This window comes from Platalea leucorodia (genome assembly GCF_965183815.1).
Source record: "Platalea leucorodia genome assembly, chromosome: 10".
NCBI classification, from domain to species: Eukaryota; Metazoa; Chordata; class Aves; order Pelecaniformes; family Threskiornithidae; genus Platalea; species Platalea leucorodia.
Window position 1 is genome coordinate 8,798,925 of NC_138832.1, and position 24,318 is coordinate 8,823,242.

The 24,318-nt window shown below is 43.4% G+C and overlaps 1 protein-coding gene across 8 annotated transcripts in view; it reads right to left on the minus strand.

Moving 5' to 3' along the window:
- The window catches only part of LOC309595943 (integrator complex subunit 6-like), a 42,659-nt gene extending 25,554 nt beyond the window's left edge, over positions 1-17,105 (minus strand). For 6 of the 8 annotated variants that reach the window (XR_014229411.1, XR_014229412.1, XM_082323534.1 and 3 more), the window contains exons 1-2: positions 16,837-17,105; positions 16,673-16,750 (exon numbers count right to left, since the gene is read on the minus strand). Coding sequence is in view for 5 of the 8 variants with exons in the window: in XM_082323534.1 (XP_082179660.1) it covers positions 16,673-16,750; positions 16,837-16,947 (189 nt within the window). In the remaining 3 variants the exon portion in view is untranslated. Of the gene's footprint in view, positions 1-1,996; positions 2,187-3,577; positions 4,348-16,672; positions 16,751-16,836 lie in introns of those variants that run through there. The other 2 variants (XM_082323533.1, XM_082323536.1) reach the window with 2 other exon arrangements.
- Positions 17,106-24,318: the final 7,213 nt, after the last annotated feature.

Below are 24,318 nucleotides of genomic sequence, written 5' to 3' on the forward strand. Positions count from 1 at the left end.
AGTATTTCTTTGTAAAATAAATAGTAACAATCTTCAATGATAGTTGGAGATTCTGCTATTTTCCTTTTCTGAAAACATTTGCTTGGCTTCTAACTCCTACCGTGTTTGATCTAGCTGCTGTGTGGTCAACTGCCTGCAAAATATGCTGCTATTTTTCCTGGGCATACCCAAGAAAGCTGAAGGTACAAGGGGCAGCTCATCACCACTGGTTTGCCTTCAAAGAAAATTATTTTTCATCTTCCAGCCTCTCACAGGATCTTTAAAAATAAAGCTGAGGAGACCTGCACCTTTTACGTAAACAGAGTAATACTGAAGAACTTCTTATTAAGTGAACAAGGGCAGCAAATGCAAGATTTCATAATTCCACACCCAGTTTTAAATAAAGGTCTGATTCGTTAGTGTACTATATTCTCTAGCTTATCCTCAAACGAGCTTTTTGAATCAAAAACACCAAAATTAATGACAAGGTCTACTTCTGTAAAATGTTTTTTCCAGAAAGACTGTAGCCAATGTATATAATTAAACATGTGTTTCAGGGACAGAAACTAAAGCCCCAAAGAACTCTGTATATTCTCTCCACATATACAGTAGGATCATTCTTAGAGCAAAATAAAGAGTCAAGTACGTAATACAGAGCATACGCATAATGAGTTCAACAAAGCACTTTAAAGTGATTAAATAATAATCCTTCCTAAATTCAAAATACTGCCACTAATGCTGTTTAGAAAAAAGCACTGCTTTCATGTAGCACTACTTCCATTTGCCAGCAGAAACACTAATGACCAAAAAAAAACCCCACCAAGCAAAAAAACCAACCAAAACCCCACAGCCTTAGAGGACCAAACACAAACATATTCCACAAAAACTTTGTATCCTCTACAGGTCAGTAATTATGAAGTCAGAACTAAACATTAATTATTTTAGTTGTTTATGAACCAATTCAAACATTGTAATTTCTCATCACCTTCAATATTACATTCCTACTTAGACCCTTTTATGCCCAGAATTTATTAATAGCAATCTGAGCAGCTTTGTCTTGCCACTATTTTACTAGCTTCTCCTTTGATAATTTATATGAACAAATAATTCTAGCCTGTATACACGTACCAAAAGACTTTTAAAGATAGCTAGGAAAAAACCCAAGTACTATAAGCAAAAATTCTCATCCTGTTTGCTTATGCCAAGAACAGGCAAAAATGCAGTGTCATTTAGCCTTCTGCGTTGACAACTGCAAGCTTTGGATACCATCCTACGAAACCCTGCGATTTGGAAGCAGCATACCACCTTCCAGCTCCTGGCTTCGGCCTTTGCAAGCAAATCATACTGAAAAAATAACATACTTAAAAAGTAACATTTTTTTCTGGTGACTTAGTTTTCAGACAAATCCATGCCCTGTGCTCTATTTCACCACACAGCTATTGAAGCATTTTGGCTGCTTCGAGAAGCAGGTAAGGTCAAAATTGCTTTTTTCAGCAGTAGATAGGCCCAGATTATCTAGAATTCAGACAAACGTCAATGTGAAAAACCTAGTGAAAAAGAAAAGGTTTTCTTTACCCCAACCAGGACTAACTGAATATCAGAAGGAATAGAGTTGAGCAGCAAAAGAAAGCCTCATTCAGAATCAGTAGCTTAAAAAGACCTCCAAGACACCGGAGAAACAACAGAAGTAGATTTTGGTTGCAAGAGGCAGGAAAGAATCGTACCAAATGCTTTGGGGGCGCGGGGAAAGCCACCACCCTTATCACACAAAAGAGCACAATATCAAAGTACAAGTAAAACATTACCAAGCTTTGAATATGTCTAACACATACGTGTTGTGTTCTCAGCTACACTAGCTCAACTGACATATTTACTGGTTTTATTGTAGTTTGGTTGGTTGAGGGTTTGGTTTTTGTTGTTGTTTTTTTTTGTTTGGTTGGTTGGTTGGTTGGTTTTTTTAAAAAAAAAACCACCACAATATTTTTGGGTACCACGGTTGTTTCCAACTATTTCTTACCACGTTTTGGTCAGCCTGTGGGGCAGACCCAGAGGCTGGGCACTAGAGCACAAGAATTCCAGGTCCCAAGCAGTCTCTCGATTTCACCAGCTCCACGAAACCCAGGGAGCTGGTGCCTTTGAGGCTGCAAGTCTTCATCTTTAGTGTTTCTACAGGCAATGCCAAAAGACAGAACCGTACAGTTTATTGTTCACTGGATTGCTTTCAGATCTAATTCAAAAATTATAACATTACTAAAAATAATCTTCCAAGTAAGAAGAGAATTTGCAATCTAGCATGCCAATCACAACAGTCTGTGTTACAGTAAGTACTCAATATTTATTTAAACATACAGATTTTTAGAGTTCTACTAATGTTTCCGCAGAAAGAATTGGATTTTAGATATTACAACTTGTTTAAAGTATTTAAGTTTCTCAATAATTCAAGCTATTATTAAATGCACCCATCCTAGGAAAACAGAGATTAGTTCAGGATAACATGCCTGTGGCACGCTAGGTTGTCAGTGACATCCATTTGGAAAAAATAAGGTAAGGAAAAAATCCAGCTGTTGAAATCTGAAACTGCTCCTGCTGTGGAATTTGCAAGTACTGTGTGAAGACAGTGAAATCAGCAGAGCATTTTGCCTTCCACATCATCAGAATGGTTAATTTTTAAGTCACCTTTCTGTTCACTGGTACCTGTACATGTGATCACCACTCAAACCTGTTCATGTCTGTGTGAGAATCGAGCAGATGTTTCTTTTCTAGGGAACTGAAGTATTTTTTTTTGGACCCCGTATAGTGCCAGAGGCCGCTCTCAAATGCCAAAGTATCTTCACCTCTTTGTAATCTCCTGAACACAGCCCCAGCACTGCTCCGTGGGTTCTGCAGCAGGGAATACCCTACGTCACCCAGAGCCTCCCTGCCCCAGCTTCAGCAACTTTGGAACAGGAGTTCTAGCAAACACAAAGATTTTCTTGGTCATCTCAGTTTCACTATGACAAAACTTAGCAAAGGGGGAAAGGAAAAGAGGTCCTGGTGCCATGTGTCTCCCTTCCCCATAAAGGACAGGGTTATGTTGCTTGTTGGTACAAAACAGTCAATGCCGATACTACCCCCATGGTTTTTATTTGATGTTCAGAGATTTACTAGTTAGAAATAGTGCACCGTAGAAGAAAGGTACTGACTACGCTATAAACATTGTGTACGGTTTTATTTAACATTTAAAAGTCCTAAAGTAAGTCAACATCACACAACCTACGTCACCTACTAATGTCACCCTCTCAAATGTTTGTCTGCACTGTCCAAATGGGGCAGAAGGAACCGCTCTAACAGACACAGACATTGACTCCCCTCCACACGCTTATGAATGCCATTTTTGAGGCAACAGAGCTCTCAGGTTCCGCCCGTACCCTGGCTGCAGAATAACTCTTCTCTCGTTTCAATACCTGTGCTCTCTAGTTACTTTTAGGCAATATACCAGTCCTGTCACTGCACAGCATCAAACAGCCCTTGGTACAGAAACTCACAAGATCAATTCTTTTTTGTTCTTGGCACAGGACAGCATCACAACACCCACCTCTTAGATATGAGATTAGCATACCTCCGGCACAGAATGATACTGGCACACAGGCCTGTAGTGCTGAACGCAACGAGCCAGCTTGGATCCAAGCTGTACTGTCCTGGATTTGGAGGACTGGTGCTGGTGGAGGTACATCAGCAGATCTTACTGGTCTGGAGCAAAGCTTGTGGGAAGAGGAGGAAGGTTCGATGGGACCAAGCCAGCTGTGTGCAATTGCTATCACTGTGTTAGGCTCTCCAGCACACAGTAAATCATTTATATTACTAGTTTTATTCCCCACTCTTCCAGTCTCCCCTTGCCTTAGATAAGAGTTTGAAACACAGACAGCTGCTACCCCTATCCTTTGCTGTAACGAAGGAAGATTCTAGGGCAAGGATGGATGAAAAGACAAATACATCTTGGTTAGCAAGCCAGGGGAGCCTATCTTCAGCTTTTCACATGGAAATCTGGTTTTGCAAAGCAGAACAGGGAACAGAGTTTCAGGGTAAAACTTAAGACATGACCCTACTGCAGGCACAAGAGAAACAAGCCCTGGTCACTCAAGCAGGTATACGCTGCTGTTTACTATGAGACCAGCCTAACAAAATCCACCTTTTCAGTTCTCATTTGAGGATTATTTTAATGGATAGTAAATTCACAGGTTTAAACTACTTCCTTAACAAGCCCACAGAGCATTCAAGTACAGTGAAGAGTCTACAAGAGCATCTGTCACTTGGTCCTCCTTACATTAGAGCTAGCGAGCAACAGGTTAGCCTTTTAGGGCTAAAGCGTTATGAATAGTAAGCAAATTGTTTCTTCCTGTCAAGTTATTTCTGCTGGTTTTGTAGGACACTTCAACTGAAACGTAGTGGTCAAGTGCTTCTTTAAATCCAGAGTGGACTTTTTAAAAATTTTATTTTTTTAAAAACACTTGGTTAAGTCCCAGTCAAATAAAAATAGTCACAGAAGTTTAATATAGTTAAATTGTCTCCAAGAGAACAGAGAAGCATAAACTGCTTTAATAGATCTTTAGAAAGAATACATCTTTAGAAAAAAAGACTGGAGTCGATGATTCCTTTAATCCCACACAGCTGAGACATTTTGACACCAGATTTTTACCAGAAAGCTGTCACTTTGCTTGTCCTCCATCATCTCCATCCTTTTCCAGGCACCACAATTCTTCCTTTTTTCTCCAGCTCTGGGACAGACTATGTACTTTGATAACAAACACAGAGTCTCTCTCCCTGTCACCCGAATTATTTTTTCCTACACAACTGGAGACAGCTTTAGTGCAAGGAAGAAGGTGTCACGCACCGGCTACCTTTAGGCCAGCAAGCAGTGCAGCACAAACCAGGCAGCTGTTTCGAAGGAGATGGCAGCCACGCTACTGCATTTCAGGGGTTTTACTTCAGAATAGCTGCCCCACAGCACAGTCCTGCGGACTCGTCACTCAGTGGCTGGGTGCATCTTCCAGTTTTATTTCATCTGAAAGCCATCCAGTTCTTACACTCCAAGGCAGGTCTGCAGTGTGAACCGAGGTGCACAGGAGATCCCCTTAATTGCACGTTTCTAAGCTGAACTCTCTTGTAGGTGCACCAGTCAAGGACTAATTCATTTATAAAACAGACTGGACCAGCTTGTTTTCTAAAGCATATATTAGTGAATGTGAACAAGATCAGAACTGTATTCTAGTGCAATACATAACTGTTATTGACAGGCAGACATAAAAAAAAAAAAGTATTTTTCCATGATATCTCAAAAAAATCACATACCTTAAGAAACAAGCTCAGCTGAACTACACCATGTGGTTCACCGTCCTTTTCAGATGACTTCAACATTAAGCAAGATATAGAAATGCTTTTCCATCAAAAAGAATTCAAGATGTTTATGTAAGAACAACTCATATTAATCTTTAAGCATAGTATCCATGGAAAACACCAGAAGAGAGGCTCTTAAGCTCCAGTTACAAAATAAGTATTGGGGCCTTCTGTTAATATCAGCATTTACAGAGAAGCAGTGCCTTCACCTGTTAGAAATGCCAGAGATGCTCAAAGCTGAAACTATGCTTGGAATCAAATTATAGTAATAATCAATGCCAAGCAAAACAAAAAAAAAAAGCCTACACTACCTTTTTATTTATTACCTGCTGCTCCTGCTTTAATCCAGCTCTGGATTTAAGCTTTTTGGTCAACAATATTTCATGTGTTTTGACAGCTACACTCACCACACTTTTTGCTGCACAAGGATGAAAGGACTACACATGAAGAACGGAAAGTATAAATACCAGAGAGATCATGGTATCACCCTGTTCCAAAAAGCGTTCTTAAATAAAAGAACATTATCCAGTTAAAAAAAGCAGGATTTCTGAGAAACACTCAACAAGCTAGGATATTTCAGTAGAGAGTTTAACCAGAACAGGCTACGTTTCAGACAATAGCTTAATGGAGAGGGAACACAGATGTAATCATACAATTCGCAGTTCTAGTACAGTAAGCAGAACGAGAGGCTCTGTGCTTCTGTTCAGCAGCATCGCAGTCATTTTAGAAATACCATTATAGGTGCATCTAAAACAAACCCTGTAGAGAGGGCAACAGTTCAAACATGGAGGTTTCAGTCAAAAATTTGCATTTACCCATTGCTCCTCCAGACTATCAAATACGCTTTTAATGCCAATCAGCCGCCAGCTCTGTCCTCCCGGCCCCTTCCTACTCCCAGCATGGTTGGAAAAGTCACAAGGAATAAAAGCAATAGCTAAGAGGTTACAGGGTGTGTGCTATCAGCACAAGGGATTCTTCATGGCACATTTCTGGAAATCAAGTGGAAGAGAGTTACTGATGATCCTCTAGCTTTACAGCCCAGAGCTGAGACTACACAGCATGATCCACACTCATTTTGAAAATCGTCACATTGCTCCCCTCTCCTACCAAAAGCCCATCGCAGAACAAGTGCAGCGCACCAAAGTGCTACACGTATTGCAAGGACTTTGAATCTCAAGAAGGAAACAAATCTAGAGGAGGTCTTCTGATCAACAAATCAATTCATATTTGAAATGCTATCCAAGGCACTGCTGGGAATAAAAAAAAGACTTCAGATGACAATTAAATTCATATACTCACTGAAGAACACAAATTGAGAAACCCCAACTAACTAGTATAGCAAATGTCAACTTCACCTTCAAGTCTGATACAGAAAAAAAAACCCAAAACGGGTGGAGTCAGTAGCGTTGTTACGGTCAGTTTTTTATTTCAGAGGAGAGTAAGTCACAGCTTTCCTCGAGAATCACTGATTCCAAAGTAACTACCTCAGCTTCAGCTCTTTTGATTAACTGGAGGCACTCGCTGCCTCGCTCTACCTTGCGGCACCCCGCACGCTTCTTCACGGACCGCCACGCCGAGGATCTGGCTGGCCACGCCAGTCGCCAGGGCTGCAGGCTGCCCACCTCGCAGCGGGAGGCCGGGCCCCGTTCCCAGCCCAGGGCGCCCACCCCGGCCCCAGCCTGCGAGCGAGCGCGCGCACCATCAGGACGCCTGGCAGCAGCTAAAGGCACCAAGTGTTCTGGCTCAACAGATGCAGATTTTCCCACAAAGCAGAGTTTAACTTTTTTTTCCTCCCCAATAAAAACCTACCAGCTCTACTGCTAACATGCTATGAAGACCAATACTAATGCATTATTCTCACTTATAAGCAGAGCATAGCAACACCAGCTTAACCACACTGTAGATCTTTGTTTTCAGTCAAATTAGTCGTTGAACAACATCCATCTTATGAAGATTTGTATTTTTTAAATACTGTTTTACACTTTTAAGAGCTTAAAAGCATCTCTGAAAACACAGCCAAATCAACGATCATCTTCATCTCTAAAAAGCAAAATTAAGGAGTTCCAAAGCGTTGATTTTGTAGCCTAGAAAAACATTTAACATGTCTAGTGCCGCTTTTCCTGGAGAGCTTGCATAGGAGCCCAAGCAAAGAATCACAGTAACTGGGTAAAATGTGAGACTGGCCCTTTAGTTAGAAAATAATGGGGGGGGGGGGGGAGACAAGCTATTTAAAAGAAAACAAGGCTCTGGTTTACTTATCTGGTAATAAGTAGCTCAAGTTTCAGAGATATTTGTAAATGCCAGATCTTACATCAAAATAAACCTTGTCTTTCAAATACTCTGTAGAGTACATATATATATATGTATACAGATCAATACAAGTATATGGGCAACCACAGATTCTGATTGGCACAATAATCGAGTCTCATTACAAGAAGGTACTTCTTCCTTGGCACCTTACTAAAATCTTAACCCTAGAACATGCTGCCTACAGCTGAAATTGATTACTACACAACTGTTTTCTGACTATTCTACGATTAGCAAGAAAAATGAAAAGCAAAAGATTCCTTTGAATTACTACTGCTATAGTTTTTTGGGGGGGGCAGAAGCACAAGAGTTACATATTAAGTGGTACACTGTAAGAATAAAGTTTAAGAAGGAAGAAAAAATTCCAAGACTAAATCTACAAAAGTGAATTACCTAAATAACAATCTGCATTTAAAATTCAGAACAGCAGCAACTGCTCTTGCCATTGATTTTTTTTGTAGCCTACGTTATTAAATAAAATCAGGGATAAAGGCATTCAAAATACAGAAAGTGAAGAAGAGAATTGCTAAAGACTGGAGACATCCAGAATCTTCTCACAGGGCCCTTGGACTCGCACTGCTCTCCCCTCCGAAAGCACTGATTTCCAGAAGACAAGTCACACGGCACAGAAATCACTTTTTCCCATTTGATTCCAACTGTCTGAAGTATGAAAACACTGTAGGAAACAGCACTAAGTTTTGTCTTTTCTTGTTCACAATAAGCTGAGAACACCATTCTTGCACCATTGCTCAAATCATAGCTCTTTCTGGCAAGCTTTTTTGAAAAATACGCAAGGGTGAACATTGTACAAGTGTCTGCAACATTAGTTACCTTTTTCCATTTTTACAGTGTGAGACAATCAGCATTTAACACCGTATTAGTTTTTCACAAAGTTTAAAAAGAATAAATGCCCATTTTCAAGATATCACGTAAGTATTTTGTGTATATTTTTAGCTACGCCACAAAGCCAGGTTACAAGGCCCAGGCATTCTTCCATAAATATCAGCAAAAAAGAAATCTTTTAAAAAACCCCACGTGCAAAACTCAGATACTAACAGCACAAAAGGGGAGGAGGCAGCCAATAAAGATTACACGTGGCAGGAACCACCGACTTGACAAAGCACTTTCCTTCTTACTGAACATCTCACTACAAAAATACAGCTAGGGAGATCCAACTCAACTGTTTGATTCCACATTTTAAGCTTCTATTTTTAAAATAAAAGCGACCTTTGCACTGAGGATGAGTTAAGCCTCTTAGTGCAAACATATCTACTTTTGTCTAGTTTATCCTGTAGTCTTAAGGGCTTACATCTTTGAATGTGTCCAAGATCAAATAAAGAACCAAATAAAAAGATGAAAAAATAAATTGCTACAGTGGCTATGAACAACAGATGTTGGTTTCCATTCAAGGCCTCTGGCATCTCGTCAATAGTACGAAGCAGCAACACACTTCAGATGAAAAAGCAAGGTTTTAGTTTGCAGAATCCTGTAGAAACAGAACTTAGTTAAAATATTTTTATTAAGAATTCATCTAGCAACACAGACTCTCCCTTTCCGTGAAGGCAGGTAGCAGGTGAAAGCACAAGTTCAAGTACTTAACTAACTTCGAAAACTAATGATAAAAATGACAGCCAAGCAGAGTTCAGTCTTTCGTATCTATGAAGTAGTAGTTAATTTCTGAACTGCCCTTCCATTTAAAATAAATTTCTTTCAAAAACTTAATCACCTTCTTCTTGCACTAACTTGAATTTTTACAAGAGACCTCAATTTCAGAATGCACCAAACTATTTATTTTAGAAGAATGAATCACTCAGATTATTACTGGTTGGTTTGGTTTTTTTAAAAGGGAAAGGTACATTACTATGCACAAAATTCCTTAGTACAGTGCTTTCTCCTCGTCACACCAGTTCCTGCAAAAGGATGTTCACTACAACTCACAAACAAAAAGGCAGACAGCAAGACGCAGTCACTCAGGACAGGGAGAAAGACGACTAGCATGCTTATGCATGTTTAAAAGCATTTTAACATGCTTTACACTACCCAATATGTTGCCTCTCAAGAAAGGGAATGTGCTTTCTAAAGGATGCTCTCTACTGGAACCCATTTAGTACCTTTATAAGCTAAAAGAAGCTACGATATTTTATTACATGCTTGCTACAGGGATGCTAACTGATAATTCCTAAGTTTTTAGTAAAATAGATTTTTAGATTATTTTTTTTTTTTTAAGATTGAGAGACATGCACTGCAGTATATAAAATACAAACCTACCACTTGCACCAACCAAAACCTTTTAACTGTCTTTGGCCTTACTTGTCCAATTCCAAAACATGACTAAAAAAAATTGACCTTTTTGCATGCATACACACAGAACATACATCCTTCATTCAAAGACTTAAGTGATAAGGCAGTTATATGGAAAGGTGCAGGTAAAAACTGTCTGGTGGGGGATTCTCAAACAGCATTAAGTGGATTTTGTTTTGTCCTCAAAAAGAGCTAGACAATCAGGATTTGCATGAGTGCTCCTTAAACAATTAAGTGACTTCTGTTTCTTTTCTTAAAGTCATTGTGTTTAACAGAGGAAGAGCAGTTGTTGGCTTTAACCTGTCAGTCATTTATGCTGAAAGTTAGCCTTCTAAAGTATACAAATTCCATGACAAAATCCAAACCAAGCACAGTGGAAGATGTATTGCAAGACTGCAGGAGAGGTGTGCTTCGTACTTCACAGGCAATGGAAGATGTAAGTGTTCAGAAATAAAAATATTGCTATGACTGACTCAAAACGCGTATGGTGGTAAAATAGGAATGGCTATCTTTCTCCGCTAAACAAATACAGAACATAGTCTCTTGAATTAGTTATCAAGAACAGACACTGCATATCCTACCTACATTTCATCCAGTTCTTCAGCGCTATATTTTGTATGGTGGTTTTTTTTTTTTTTTTCCTTCCAGTAATGCTAGGCTAGTAGGTTCACTAAGCTCGTGCATTATTTACAGCATATCTGGAGAGAAAGATAGGCCTCTCCCATTTACCTCAGTTTTCTTTCCCTTTTGTATCTCTCCGATATCAGCTTCCCTCCTGCCCCTGCAGCTGCTATCTGCCTTGCACCAAACAATTCTGCCTGCATACCTCACTACCAACTTGTAAACCCCAACCGTATTTCCAGCTGTTTCCACAGCACAGGTCAGACCATCAAGTACTTGCATTTGCCAGAAGCCAGACCTTCTACATGTAAAACTGATGGGTTTCGGTGTCTCAAGGTTCCTGTAAAAGCCTAATCAATTTAAGATTATTCTGTGGATTTGCTACGGGTTAGCTTCCTAGGTATTCCTCTGGTTTTCTTCCTTGACAAAAGTTAAAACACAACCAAATGCATTTCTTATCACCACAGGCAGCTTTCCTGAAGACCTCTGCCTCAAACCCAACAGGCTTCACAGCTGGGTTTCTCCTTCTCCCCGCAGCTCAGGGTCAGGAGCTTCAAGTTCATTTCTTCCAGAAACAGACAAGTAGATCTGACATCTCTGTTTTGCAGCACAGCCTATTCATTTGCCACCTTCCTTTGCAGAGTCAGTGGTAATGGGTCACATTCCACACCAGCACAGCTTCTATGTGAAAGCAGAATTAGAAAATGTAGGCAAAAGCTTTTGTGCCACTAAAAAAAAATGAAATAGCAAAGTCAGTCTCCCTGAGTCTGACCTTACGAACTCCTAGTTTTGAAGCACTATTTTAGTACCATAACTGAACAGGTTATTTACATATAGTAAGTACCCTTTGATACATGCTTAAAAGAGCCTTCTACAAAATCCTATTCCAGCCTCTGAGGTATCCCAATCCAACACCAAAATCAAAGGTCATCAAGCTCAACCCCTTACGAGAATTTCAGGGAAACAGAAGAGGTTGCTCAGGGTCCATCACGAAGGGCTGCTTCCACAAGAGAGCTCTTTAGCACTGAAACCTATGTTCAGACTAGCAGGGAAGAGCAACAGAACTGGAAGGCATCCTATCTATCAGTCCCCGTTTGCATTTCCCAAACAGTAAAATGTCTCACATAAACTGTATTAACAACTTTGAGCTGCTTCTCAGACAGCTACGTACATATTTCTGCGCTCAAATTCAGGGAGCCTATTTTTATAGTGCAGTCACAACTGACTCCTGAATTCAGTATAACGCATAACAGGAAGAGGAAAATACATATAATTTCAGGTTCGGCAGAGTAAACATAACTTAAGTTCTCTCAGTCCTCTGACTTGTGACCAGATCATTTATGAAGGTCATACTACAGAGTCTCACAAGAACATAAAACAAAAGCCATATTTCTGTGATCCTATCACAAATACTACTCCTCAAGCACCGAGGAAAGGCCATATCACTGCCAGCAGCCAGATATCAGTCACAAGGGAACAGGGCAGTCCAGTTAATCAATAACTTCACATAGGACCACCACTGGGTTTTTTTGTCTGGGCCTGAACTAGCCATTTGCAGCACAAATCCACAAGCAGGCCACAAACTGCAGGATGTGAGGTTTAACAAAAATCAAGAATGGAAAAAAACAAAGAGCTAAACCTTGCTTTCCTTTTCAAAACCTCTTTTTTAGGCACAGATTTTGGTATGAGCTCCATTTACAGAGAAATCTAGGTAGATCTTGCTGAAACCTCTCTCCCTCTTTTCTGCATCGCTGGAAAAGCTTGGGGAGGGAAGAGGGCAGGTGAGAATTCTCTTTCCTTCTCCCCATACTTTTACTCTAGCACCACTACTTCAGGAAAAACCAAATAAAATGGCTTAAGATTCTGTCCATTTATACCATGGCATGTGCTTAGGTGTAGAGAAACATGTATTTGACAGAGGAGAAAAAAAAAAAAAAAGTAGCTGAGGATGCCAGAAGTTTAAGCGATTTCAAAAAAAACAACTGGGCAAATACATAGAAAAAGCCCCAGAAGACCACTGCTGGCATACCAACCCTCAGCACGGGTCTCTGAACCGCAAACTGTGGGAGCTTGGGAAAGCACTCTGCAGAACTGTCAGCAATGCGCTTGGCCTGTTTTCCCCTTCCTCCCCAGGCATTCGGTACCAGCCACGTTTTGCAGAAGGGGATGAGAAGGGCACATCCTCTTGGAGGTACTGCAACACCAGGTCAAAGCACAGATGGGACGGAGCAAGCTCCGAGTTCTAACAATCCATAAATATAAAGTCTTCAAAAGAAGGACACATGAGGCACCACGTTCACTGAATCAGATAACGCATTTATCTTAGCTAGAAGGCCAAGAACATAAAATACTGCGCCAGACAGCAAGGCTGTTCTTAAACCCATTTTTCTCACCCAAGAGAACTGGATACACATGGGAGAGTTAATTCCTTCAATACCTACATTTAAGCACTAGTGTTTTAATTGTAACAGACACCTGCCACGTGCTACTGGATACAAAGGAGTTTTACTATGCGTATCATTAGCTTCCCAAGCGTGCCAAATACCCAAAATCAGAATGGGCTAGCTTACTTCAAGGTTGCTAACGTGCCACTAGCCCGAGACAGACTCACTTGACAGCATCCTATTACGATTTTAATCTAAAAACAGCAGAGGAAAAGCATCTTATATACAGTAGAAATGTTAGGTTGAACATTCTCACTTCATGAAATAATATACTATTTTTCCCCTCCTAGTCCATAAAATGAGAGTCTGACCCACCATTCAACAGAACTTACAGGTATCTTTCCATTGACTTTTACAAGATCACATTGTTAAGACAACTGCAGGTTTATACATTTCATGACATGCTTTTAAAATATGTTAAATATATGAATATATTTGTCTCTAATTGGAGAGCATTTTGGAAGCAAAGTAAGAGTTGTAAATGGCTGCATCATAATTACTGTCACAAATCACCATCTATACATTACGTAAGGAACGGGAGCAAAGCAGCTGAGGAGGTTTCAGAGGCGTTTGCTGCGGGCGTGGAACCAAGATCCCCAACGTCCCCATCTCCCTGTCCCCGACTTCCCAGGACAGCACCCTACCTCCTCTTCAGACACATGCCACCACAGTTCTTTCCAGAGCCACACCGCGAACTCGGAGACTAAATAATCCCATTTTAAACAGTGGCACACGCACAGCGCTACGAGCAATCAATTAAAAACAGGAGTGACTGGCAGAGGGGCCACAGGTCTGGTAAATAATTTCAAACTCTTGATACTGAAGACAGTTCGAAAAACATCATCTCACTTGCATAGATTTTAGCAAATCATTTGGGCAACAGCAGGATCCTCTCACTTAGCACAATCCCACCGTATGTGTGATGTTTTCTTGAGATATTCTTGTCCATCAAAAGTGAACCAGCGCTGCTGATTTAAAATACTTGAAGGCTACAGGTAAACAAATTCCAAAACAAACAAAAACGATGCACTCATCTCAGTTACCCCTGCTCCAAGCTGAAGTTCCCATAAATACCTCTACCTCCTGGGTGGTCTCAACTCCAACAACAAGATTATTTCCCTCAATTGCTTCACTGGTAACCTTAAGAACTATCTGTGAGATTATATAATTTAATTAGTGTAAATCATAAAGAAAACAAGAGGATAAAGCAGCCACTAACCAAAACCAGCCACTACTGCACATACTTGGAAAGCAGACTTGCAAAATACATTCACTTGTCAAGTTTGTTTTCTCCTTCTCTAAATCAAGAGAGATAAAGTATTTACTACAGCGGCATTAGCAAAGAAACTAAATTTTATTTCCTTTACAAGCATGTTTTGTAAGACATACAGAATCTGGCCTAGACCAGAAAGTTTTCCTGGCATAACTATGGTTGTTAGAAAACACAACAGAGGGGCATCATAAATACCAGTAAAAGGTCTTGAGAACACATCTTCAAATAGGGAAAGAATCCTGTTGCTGCTGTAAAGCTTTCTCTGCTCGAGCAAGAGACAGGATGACAGCCTAACCACGCTAATTGATGCCATGAAGTCTTTACGTAATACTTGAACTGGAGTTGTGATCACCATGATTATAAACATGTATTTATTGGATCTGCAGCCTGTTCCTACACAAGTTACTAAGTTTTGAAAAAATATTTTAAGGTTGTTTAAAGTCCAATTTAAAAATCAGCACGCTAAAGGTAGAAAAATAAATTTCTAAGAAGAGACGTTAGCAAGTTACAAGAACCATCATACTTTTTTTTCCCTCGGCTATTTACTGCATGTCAAACATGATTCAATACTATGATGGGTATCACACAGTCCCATTTATTTCAATTACTATTTACTAAAACTGGGAACACAGTCAGATGCTCATTAGTACATCAGAACGTACACAGATGCTCATTAAACACAAGGATCTTCCTCAGCAAATCCAAGTATATATGTGGTAATAACCTGTCGCATTACCACACAGACCTCCAGCAGAAATGTCATTTTTTTTAATTAAATCACCAGTATGCTTGCTATCACTGCAGTGGAAAGGTTTCTTCCTCAAACTTAAGAAAGGTCTACTTGTAAAACACTTGACACACAACTAGGAGAAAAAACCATTAACACAAGAAATCTAGTTAACTATCAAGTTAACACTGGCATAACAAAGATGTGGGTTTTGCATCCAGCCACAAACATGGATGGGAAAAAGGATGCGTGCATTATGCCTAGAAAAACCAAACTCTCCAAGGCAGACCTATGTTTTTTGACAGATAGTAGGTTTCTGTAACTCAAGAAGGATGGTTTCAACGCACAGAAATAGGATGACTTCCACACCTTCTTTGAGGAAACGAAAGCTGCAGTAACAAACAATAAATACTGACTCACTAAATCACTTCTGTCACTTCAGAAAGCAGGCCGTACTTTTTAGCTCTGTAAATATATTACTGATGAAAGGAGCCAAGATTCATAGTTCTTGATAATTAAGTTTCCTCATTGTGAAAGATGTGAATAGGCAGCATCAGTGAGCAGTTGTTTTTACAACTTCTCTTCAAGAAGTTTTAGCTGGGGGATCTAGAGACGGTTCTCTCTTCTTCTCTGGGATGACCAGCAACAACATTTTTACATGAACCTCTTTGGCCTTCACAGTATGGGTCTAAAGCTCAACAGTTACGATAACTACTGTGTTAGTCATAGCAAATACAGTCCTAATCCAGGGGGATTCTAAAGCTCCCATAGCAGCGGTGTTTTCTGTGGCATGCTTTATTTAAGTATTATAAATTTAGACGTTTCTATCAGCAAGTTGAAGGCTACAGTTTAAGTGACACAGAGCCCCGATTTTTTTTTTTTTCCCCCTCTTGCCATAACCTCGTGGCGCAGTCGACATGATAAACGGCACGGCCCCGCTTGCCTCGATCTTGGAACGAGAGGAGGGACAGGAGGAGGCAGGCAGGCGGCAGGCAGGCGGCAGGCAGCCTCCGCGCCCAGCTCACCGCAGCCCTGCGCAGAGGAGCCCGCCCCAGCCGCACCGACGAGCGCCTTACACAGACCGGTGCGGGTCACCGTGCACGGAGGGAGGAAGGGGGGAACCCCAACACCCACGCTGCCGCTGCTTCTTTCCTCGCAGAGGCGGAAAACAGCCCCCGGTGCCTCCGTCCCAAAAGCCACAGCGGAGGCGGTAGCGGCGGGGGTCCCGCAGGCGTGAGGAGGGCGCTGCCTCCTGCCCCAACCCCGTCTCCCCTCCGCTGACTGCGGCGGGGGGTAAAACGGCTGCGAGAGGGGCCGGGACCCGCGGCGGAGGCGAGGCGCGGCCGCCGCCGGAGCCGCCGCCTCACGGGGAGGCGGAGCGCGGCCGGCCGCCCGCCCCCCTCGGCACGCCGGGGCGGTGAATCACGCTCCCGTCCGTCTCCTCCCCCCCCCCTCCTCCATCTCAGCAGCGCCCTCAGCCTCTCTCCTCCATACAAAAGCAAAATGTCCGCCATCTTCACAGGCTGCTGCTGCCGCCGCCGGCCCGGACGGGGCTGCGCCGCGCCGCCGCCAGGCGAAGGGCGGCCCCGCGGCGGGTCCGGGGCGGCCGCGGGGGGCCCGGGGCGGCCGCGGGGGGGGGGTTATTACCTTGATGCAGTAGGGCGGCTCGTCGAAGGTAACCAGCATGTACCTGTCGCCGCGGCTGGCCGGGTCCCGGGCCCGCAGCTGCGGAGAGAGCGGAGAGAAGCGGCGTGAGCGGGCGGAGGGGGCGACCGGGGGGGCGGCGGCGGCCCCCTCGCCCCCCCACTCACCTTCATGAAGATCTCCACGGCGCCCTTGGCGATGTCCAGGTAGCTGGTGCCCAGATACGCCCGCTGGTTCATGGAGGCGGACGTGTCTATGAGGAAGAGGAGGATCGGCATGGTCCAGGCAGAGCCCCGGCCCGCCGGGCACCCTGCGGGGAGGAGCGGGGAGCGGCTCACTCGCTCCCCCCGGCCGCCTGCCCGCCCCGGCTCGGCTCCGCTCCGGCTGCGGCCGCTGCGGCTCGTTACTGAGCTGCCTGTGTTCGCCGAGACTCAACTTCTCTTCCCTGAGCTTCCACCAGCACCATGTGACCAGCGCGCACGCCATTGGCTGCCAATTATACCCGCATTTGCATATTCATGAGGAAGAGGGGAGGGGGGGGGGAGCAGGGAGGCGGCGGGGGGGAGCGGGGCGCGGGAGGCGCCGCCGCCGGACCCCTCCGCGCGCGCGCCGCACCTGTCACCCCGCTCCGCCCCCCCGCGGGGCTCCCCGCCCCCCGCCCCAGGGGCGCCCGCGGAGGGCGGGCGACCGGTGGCGGGGCCGCCCGACGGAGGCCGCCCCCCCCCCCCCCCGCTCCGGTAGCCGTCCCGCCGCCGCGGCCCTGTCCTGCGGCTGAGTCACCACACGGTGAGCCGCTGCCTCACACCTGCCCGCCGCGGCCTACCCTCGCCGCGGCCCGGCCTCGGCGCCCCCGCCGCCTTCGACGGCCCCGCCGGCGCTGAGGGGAGCGGACGGGAGCTGTAGGCTGGCCCTGGGGAACCGGGCGAAGCAGCTCAGCTAATCACCCGGTGATATAATCGGTCCGTGTCTGGTCTTTAGAGGTTTCGCTTAAGCACTAATTCCTTGGCCTTCCATGTGCGGTTGTTTTCCAGTCAGGTAACGGCCATCTTCCAGCGGCCGGGCTCGGTGTCCTGTGCTGTCCTGCGCTCGCGGGGCACCGCATGGTACCTGGAGGAAGGCAGGATGGCAACAAATGAACCGTGGCAAAACCAAAAATACATAAAACCCTGCATTATTTCCTACCACTCAGGTGAAAAAGGAAAAAAAAAAGTCTCAGTCTGAAAGAAGGGATCAAGGCGTCCTGCTCTGAGGAAAAAACCAGGCCCCAGCCCCTGAGCAGGCTGTGCTGGGATGGGCCCCTGCGCACACACGGGCCCGAGCGGCTACTACCGACTGTAACTGGATAAGTGGAATGACACTGAGGAAATATTTAGCACTATGTCTGCTCGTGAATGCTTGTTTGCTGCCAGGATCGAATCCAAAAAATACAAAAGCAGCACTGTCAACATGAATCTTGGTTTAAAATAATAATTAAGAAGCTGAATGTAAAAGCATTGGAAAATATTATCAAAGGCTTTTCCTGTAGATTTTTTTTTTGCCGTTCATTTGAACAACAGGCAAAGAGTCCGTTTCAGTTTTCACACCGTTTTTGTGAAACATTTCGACAATACTGCTGTTTCACAACACCACAGGTGAACTCTAAAATCCCCATTACAAAGCATTACGAAATATGAACGTTTGTAAGGATAACATTACCCATCTTGATCAAAATAACCAGACATGTAAATTCATTTAATTCAGAGAGGTACTTGTCCCTTTTGTCACCAGAAAAACCCCAACATCTGAATATAGGACAGTGGCAATATTGGTTTTAGAAAGAAGTTTGTTTTTTCAAAAAATCTTAGCTTCCAAAAATATTTTTCATATAACGTTATCAAATTATTTTAGTGAACCAAAAGTGGATAAATTAATAGTTGAAAAGCAGATCATATTGAAAACATATACCGTCAAACTTGGAGACTCCATTCCATTATCCAGGCCCCCTCCGTAAGTTGCATATCTGCGAGTGCAACTGCGATCAAGGTTTCTGAATTTTAGCAATCATAGCAGAAATGCCAGGAGGGATAAACAGATAAATATTTTTACGCAAGTGATTAGTGCACATGAATGGAGCCAGACTGAAAGAAATGGGATTCAAATCTCTATAGATGAGACAAAAATGCCGATACTGTATTTTTGTACCACTGCATGTTAGTCTGGAAAGACAGCTCCTGGAGAGGAGTAGATTTGCTAAGGACTGAATGGAAACTAAACTATTGGTAGAAGATGCCAGCTAATTCCGCTAGGTCCCTGTGCCGAGAACTTGATGAGGCCACCTATGCATTTCTCTCGCATCAACCAGATGAGGTCAGAGACTAACTTTTCACTCCAGCTGACCTCAGCCAATTCGAACTGGCAACCTAGAGGCCCCGCGTCCTACAGCGTCCTCAGGTCAGACTCTATGAAATGGTAAACAATTACAAGTTCGTACCCTCACCATATTGTTTTTTACTCCAGACTGCCAGATACCTAAAAGCCACTTCTCTCACATCCAAACACAGTATTTAAAGGTCAAGATGAAACCCTCTTGTTTCCCATTTCAGAGGCTGACCTTTCCAAGGGCGGCAGCAGGCAAGGTTCACATACTCTCCCCCTCTCTCTGTTGAGGATTTTGCCTTTTGGAACATGCTCCTGCTGGACACCACAAGAGCTGAAGTCTAGGATTTTTCTGGGCACAATGCAAGACATTTATTTAGTTGAATGAGACTTTCTTTATTCCTGAAAATAACAGACGCCATGGTTGCTACTCTGCAGCTGGAGTGAGTGGTTCTTCACTGCTCCTCCATACAATTTGTGTTTGCAGTGCTGACCACCTGGCAGCTATGGCAGCAGACATTTGCTGCATCTACAAAGTTCAAACTTTTCTTGGTCTTTAATTGAAATTACACTCATCTACATTTCTTCAACTGCAATAGTTAAAGAAATTGTCTCTATGGGGAAATTAATCAGAACAGCTACTGCCGATTAAGCTCTCCTATAATTAAATATTTTGAAATAGGTCCTGTGTAGATATTCTATCCCACAGTAAAAAGGAACATAATTCTGGAAGAATCATTTCAGTCAATTCCTGACCAAACAGATCAGTGGTATTTTTCCCCTGTTGTGCTGATAAGTTATTATTTTTCTGTTCCTCATCCTAACACAGCTTAACATCTAAGCTGTTGCCTCTAACAGGATTTTAGCTCTAACAATCTTCCTTTCTTCTTAAGGCTTTTATATTGCTTCATCTGTTACTTTTTTCTCACCTAGCTGCTTTCTGACCTGAACAAGTGATATACCTGTGAGACACTAGCCATGATCCTTTAGGCACTGAAGGAGGTCGGCTTTGGCACCTCGTAGCCATCAGAATTTGGGGCACACTTGATACCTTAGTCAGAAATTATCTACTTAAAATCTGGATCAACAGCTAAACCCTTCAAACCTCCCTCCGCTTCTGTGGTTCCCTATCTTGGTCTTGTAATACAGCTGCTCTGACGACTCTCCTGCTTGATTTAAAAGGCTTCAAGCCAGAGCAGAAATGGTCACTGCTAAATCACTATAAAAACACCGATTAATCCATCCCATGAGCTGGGAGGTATTATCCCTATCATACAGAAAAGGGGCTGCCACCACAGCTAAGGGACTTGCACAAGATGCAATCTTCAGTACCACAGCGAGAATTGAGAAGTGTTTAGCTCTTAGCCAGCCACAGGTCTATACAGTCCCTTTCAGAAAGATTAAATCCCCTATTTACATAAAGAATTTCCGTACAGCTGAACTTCAGTATGAAAGGTAAGAAACAGTGCTCAATAATTTCTCCTTCACAGCTCCAGTAACTATATGGCAGAACGAGAGTAGAGAGAATTATATTCAAGATGGCAGAAGCTGAGCAAATTCAGGTCCTTTGATACTGTGTGCTGTATCAGGGCTAAATATTCTCACCCGTCAGCAGTTAGCTACTCTTAAGCCAGACACCAGAAAAGGCCAAGCTGCTTCTGTCAGTGTGTCACACAGCCCCTTCTGGGGGGGGGGGGGGGGGGGGAAGCAAACCAGTATTTTCCAGGATATTGCTCAGCAGCACCTTTTTGTTGTTGTTGCTTTGTAACTACGCTACAGACTTCCACAAAATTGTAACTCACCCCTTATTTCTGCCCCTTTCACTTTCTCCATCTCCTTTCTTCAGTCATTCCACTAAAGACAAGCAAGAGTTTGGGAGTCTGATCCAAAACTTGCCTTTCTGCTGCCTTTCAGGAGTCTGGGTTTGCAGATTGGGGGCCAGTAACGGAAGCTGAGGTGCAAATCCCGCGTTACTGTGGGCCATCAGACTTCGTGTAAGTCTCCCATGGAGATGTGCACCTGAATTTCTTTTCACAGGCTTCAGCGAATTCAAGAATTCCATTTTCAGCTAAAGTATAAGGAACAGACTACAGATACATGCCCTGACTGCAGCACGTTTTCTGCTGATTTATTGACTGTGCATAAATACTACACTATAACTGTCATATTTAACCACAAAAAGAGAAAGCTGTATGCTCAGGAAAATAATTCAGGGCAACTCTGAGATTTTCATCTGTCCTCCATGCACTTCAGAAAAAGAGGCCTATTAGCAAAGGGGCAGAGTCCAGCCAGCGTGATTCCCCCCCCAACACATAGGTTAACCCTTTGCTGTGCATGGCCCCGAGTACCTTTCCTCTTTCTGCGAGGTTTTTCTGTAAGCCCAGCTAATACTGCCCATGGTCCAAAGGTGAAAGCCAGATCACCGCAGCCTTCATAACAGCAGACAGTTTAATTTCCATTTTGCTTTAAAGACCAATGAAAAGGGGATGAGGAAGTGATTGGTTGCCTAAGATGGTGGATCGTTTTGCAATAATAGTAGATAAGCAAAATTCTGACAAAATGTCTCCGAGGAGACATAAAATTAATCCACGAAGCAGCACTTTGAACAGCAAACCAAGCTGGAACAAATTTCCAGACAGGCAAGGCTTTCCCTATGAGGGCTGGTTTCAAAGTCCAAGAGTCTCTCCAAAGAAGAAACAACATTTGGAATAAAAGTTTGAAAAACGTACTGGCTGCTGAAAAAGAAACTGAAACCCTCTTGGTGAATTTAGCAAACTGGAGAAATTAGTTATTCTAAACATGAAGACGAGAAAAAGAAATTAATCTTGCACATACCTATGCATATGCAGGGAGATACAAAACTGAAAGTGTGTGCTTCGGCTTAGTGCATCTTTGTCATCAAACAGCAAATAACATCAGATTAATGGGGTGGGTCCCCCAGCTCTGAGACCCCATATGTCCCACCAAGTTCTCCCCACTCGAAGATTTATCATCTCTCTCTCATAAATGCTGGGAGACAGCAGGACTTGTTCTGCAGGGAAGAAAGGAGAGGGATTTCTGGCTGAGACGGGAGAGCCCTGCAGCAGGCAGTCACAGCCGCAGGAAGCGGGGGCTCATGGGCCAGGGATGCTCCGACCTGTAGGTGCGTTTGAATTGACAGCCAGCCAAGAACCGCGTGAAATTCCCTGTTACTTCCTTTTACTGGTCTTATGCTAAGTGTTGCTAAGCTGTACCTGGGAATCAGGCCAAATCAGCTTGGGATCTTTGGATGAGAGGCATTATAAAAAAAAAAAATCCAGAGTATTACCCATGTGGAAAGCAACAATATGAATTAAATGAATGTGCAAAGTAGCAGGATTTGGGTTTTATTACATTCTACACGATAAAATAGAAAGACAGACTAAAAAATTGCCTCTTCTGAGGAAAACTACATCCTTCTGCCTGGGTTTCTGAGAGGAAGAGTCATAAATGCAGTGTATTGTTACCAGAACTGACACCTGAAAACACACATTTTTAAATAGACTCGAGCCAACAGGGACTGGTTAGGAAAGTCATTTTCCTAGGCCAGGGTACACAGATTTGTGCCACTGAGCGAGAAGCGAACATTGCTTCATCTATTACCTATCAGCATTTATTTTATGACAAAGAATACTCTTGCAGGCTGGGGACCTGCTCTAAACCAACAGGATTCATCATAAAGGGAAAGCTATGCTTGGCTGTTTCATTTCTGGACACAGTTATGATTTTTTACTATATACGTGGCATGCCTGCAACAGAAATTCTCCCTTACAGAGTTCAAAGTATCTCCCACAGAGAAAGTTTACCTAACCTGACAGCGCACTCCTCATCCTGCTTGTGCCCGATCCAAAGCGGACCAGACCCTGCTGCGAGTCTCAGGGAGCCCCAGCCCTTGTACAGACCCATCAGTCTCCGCTTGTGGCTCTGTAAGTCACTTTTCAGCCCTCAGCATCGTTTCACTCCATTGGGAACACCCACTGTCCCCCGCTGGCATGGCACCTTGTGTCTTAAAAAAAAAAAAAGTTAGGGACAGCCTTCAAAATGTAGAGAGTCACCACTCCGTGGGACATTAACTCTGCGCTGAGAGCATCTAAAATCAAGTTACTGGTGCCAAACTGGAAATCTGATGTATTATTTAGGGATGAATATTAACATTTCCGACATCACCGTAACAGATCATCGTCATCATCACCTTACTGAAACTGCACACTTTCATGGCATCAGTATGTTTATTTTATCATCATTTAGTTGCCAAAAAAGCCCCAAAGCCCCTACAGAAAACACTGTGCAATAAAAGCGTTGCATTGTACCATAAGCATTTTTCACAAAATATTTTTTTCCCCCCAAAGGAATCCAGTATTTCCTCCTAATGAGTATTCATCATCGAAGACAGAAGTGGACAGAATTATCCACTCGGAGCACAAGTTTTGGTGCCACGTGAGCTCTCGCTGGCTCTGCTACAGACCTTCGCCAGCATCTTCCATAGGTACCTGGCCTTCCTACCTTGGTTCCCCCAACGGCACAAGGACTTATTTTGTTGATTTTACTGTTTTTTCAAAACCACTCAAAACTGTGCCAAGCCCTCACTAAAGAGGCGAGAGAAATCAACCCTGCCTTGTAGTTCTCGCAAGCTAATTTCAGACATGATCTAATGAGTGGGTGGTAACAAGACAGCAAGGCGGGACAGGAGAGAAAGGCCCAAGCAGCACTGTTGAGGTTAGAAGGAAACTCAGCAAAAGGCAAGTGCACAGGAGAATAAAACAAAGATCCTTTCATCCTTCAATAGTTTTTTTTTTGTTTTTTTGTTTTTTGTTTTTTTTTTTTTTTTTTTTAAGATAAATAACGAGAAAGAGGAAGCAAAGGCTCATCTCCTGAGGTATCTGGTAGGTGTTTGGAAGAAACCAGTTTCCAGGAAGGGCTTAAGCAGGGACACAACCTCATCTTGTGAGACCAGCTCTCTGTGTAGTGGCATGAAAAAAGGAGATGGCAGGAGCAGACAGCGCAGTGCAGCAGCGTTGCCAGCAGCACAGACCAGATGGGAAACTCAAAGAACTGAGACACAGCAGCAAGCAAGAAATAGGTGTGCAGAGCCTTGAAGAGTCAGCTCGAACGTGACGGGGTAGGAAAAAAAAGGCACAAGGTGGAAGATCTGCGCGACTGCCAAGCTGAAAGGGCAGCAAGGTGTTCCCCGCAGATGCTTGCGCCTGGATCTGAAGACACTTGCATTTGCCTCTCTCAAATGGGGTATTTATGCCAGATAGGAACATAGAAATTTA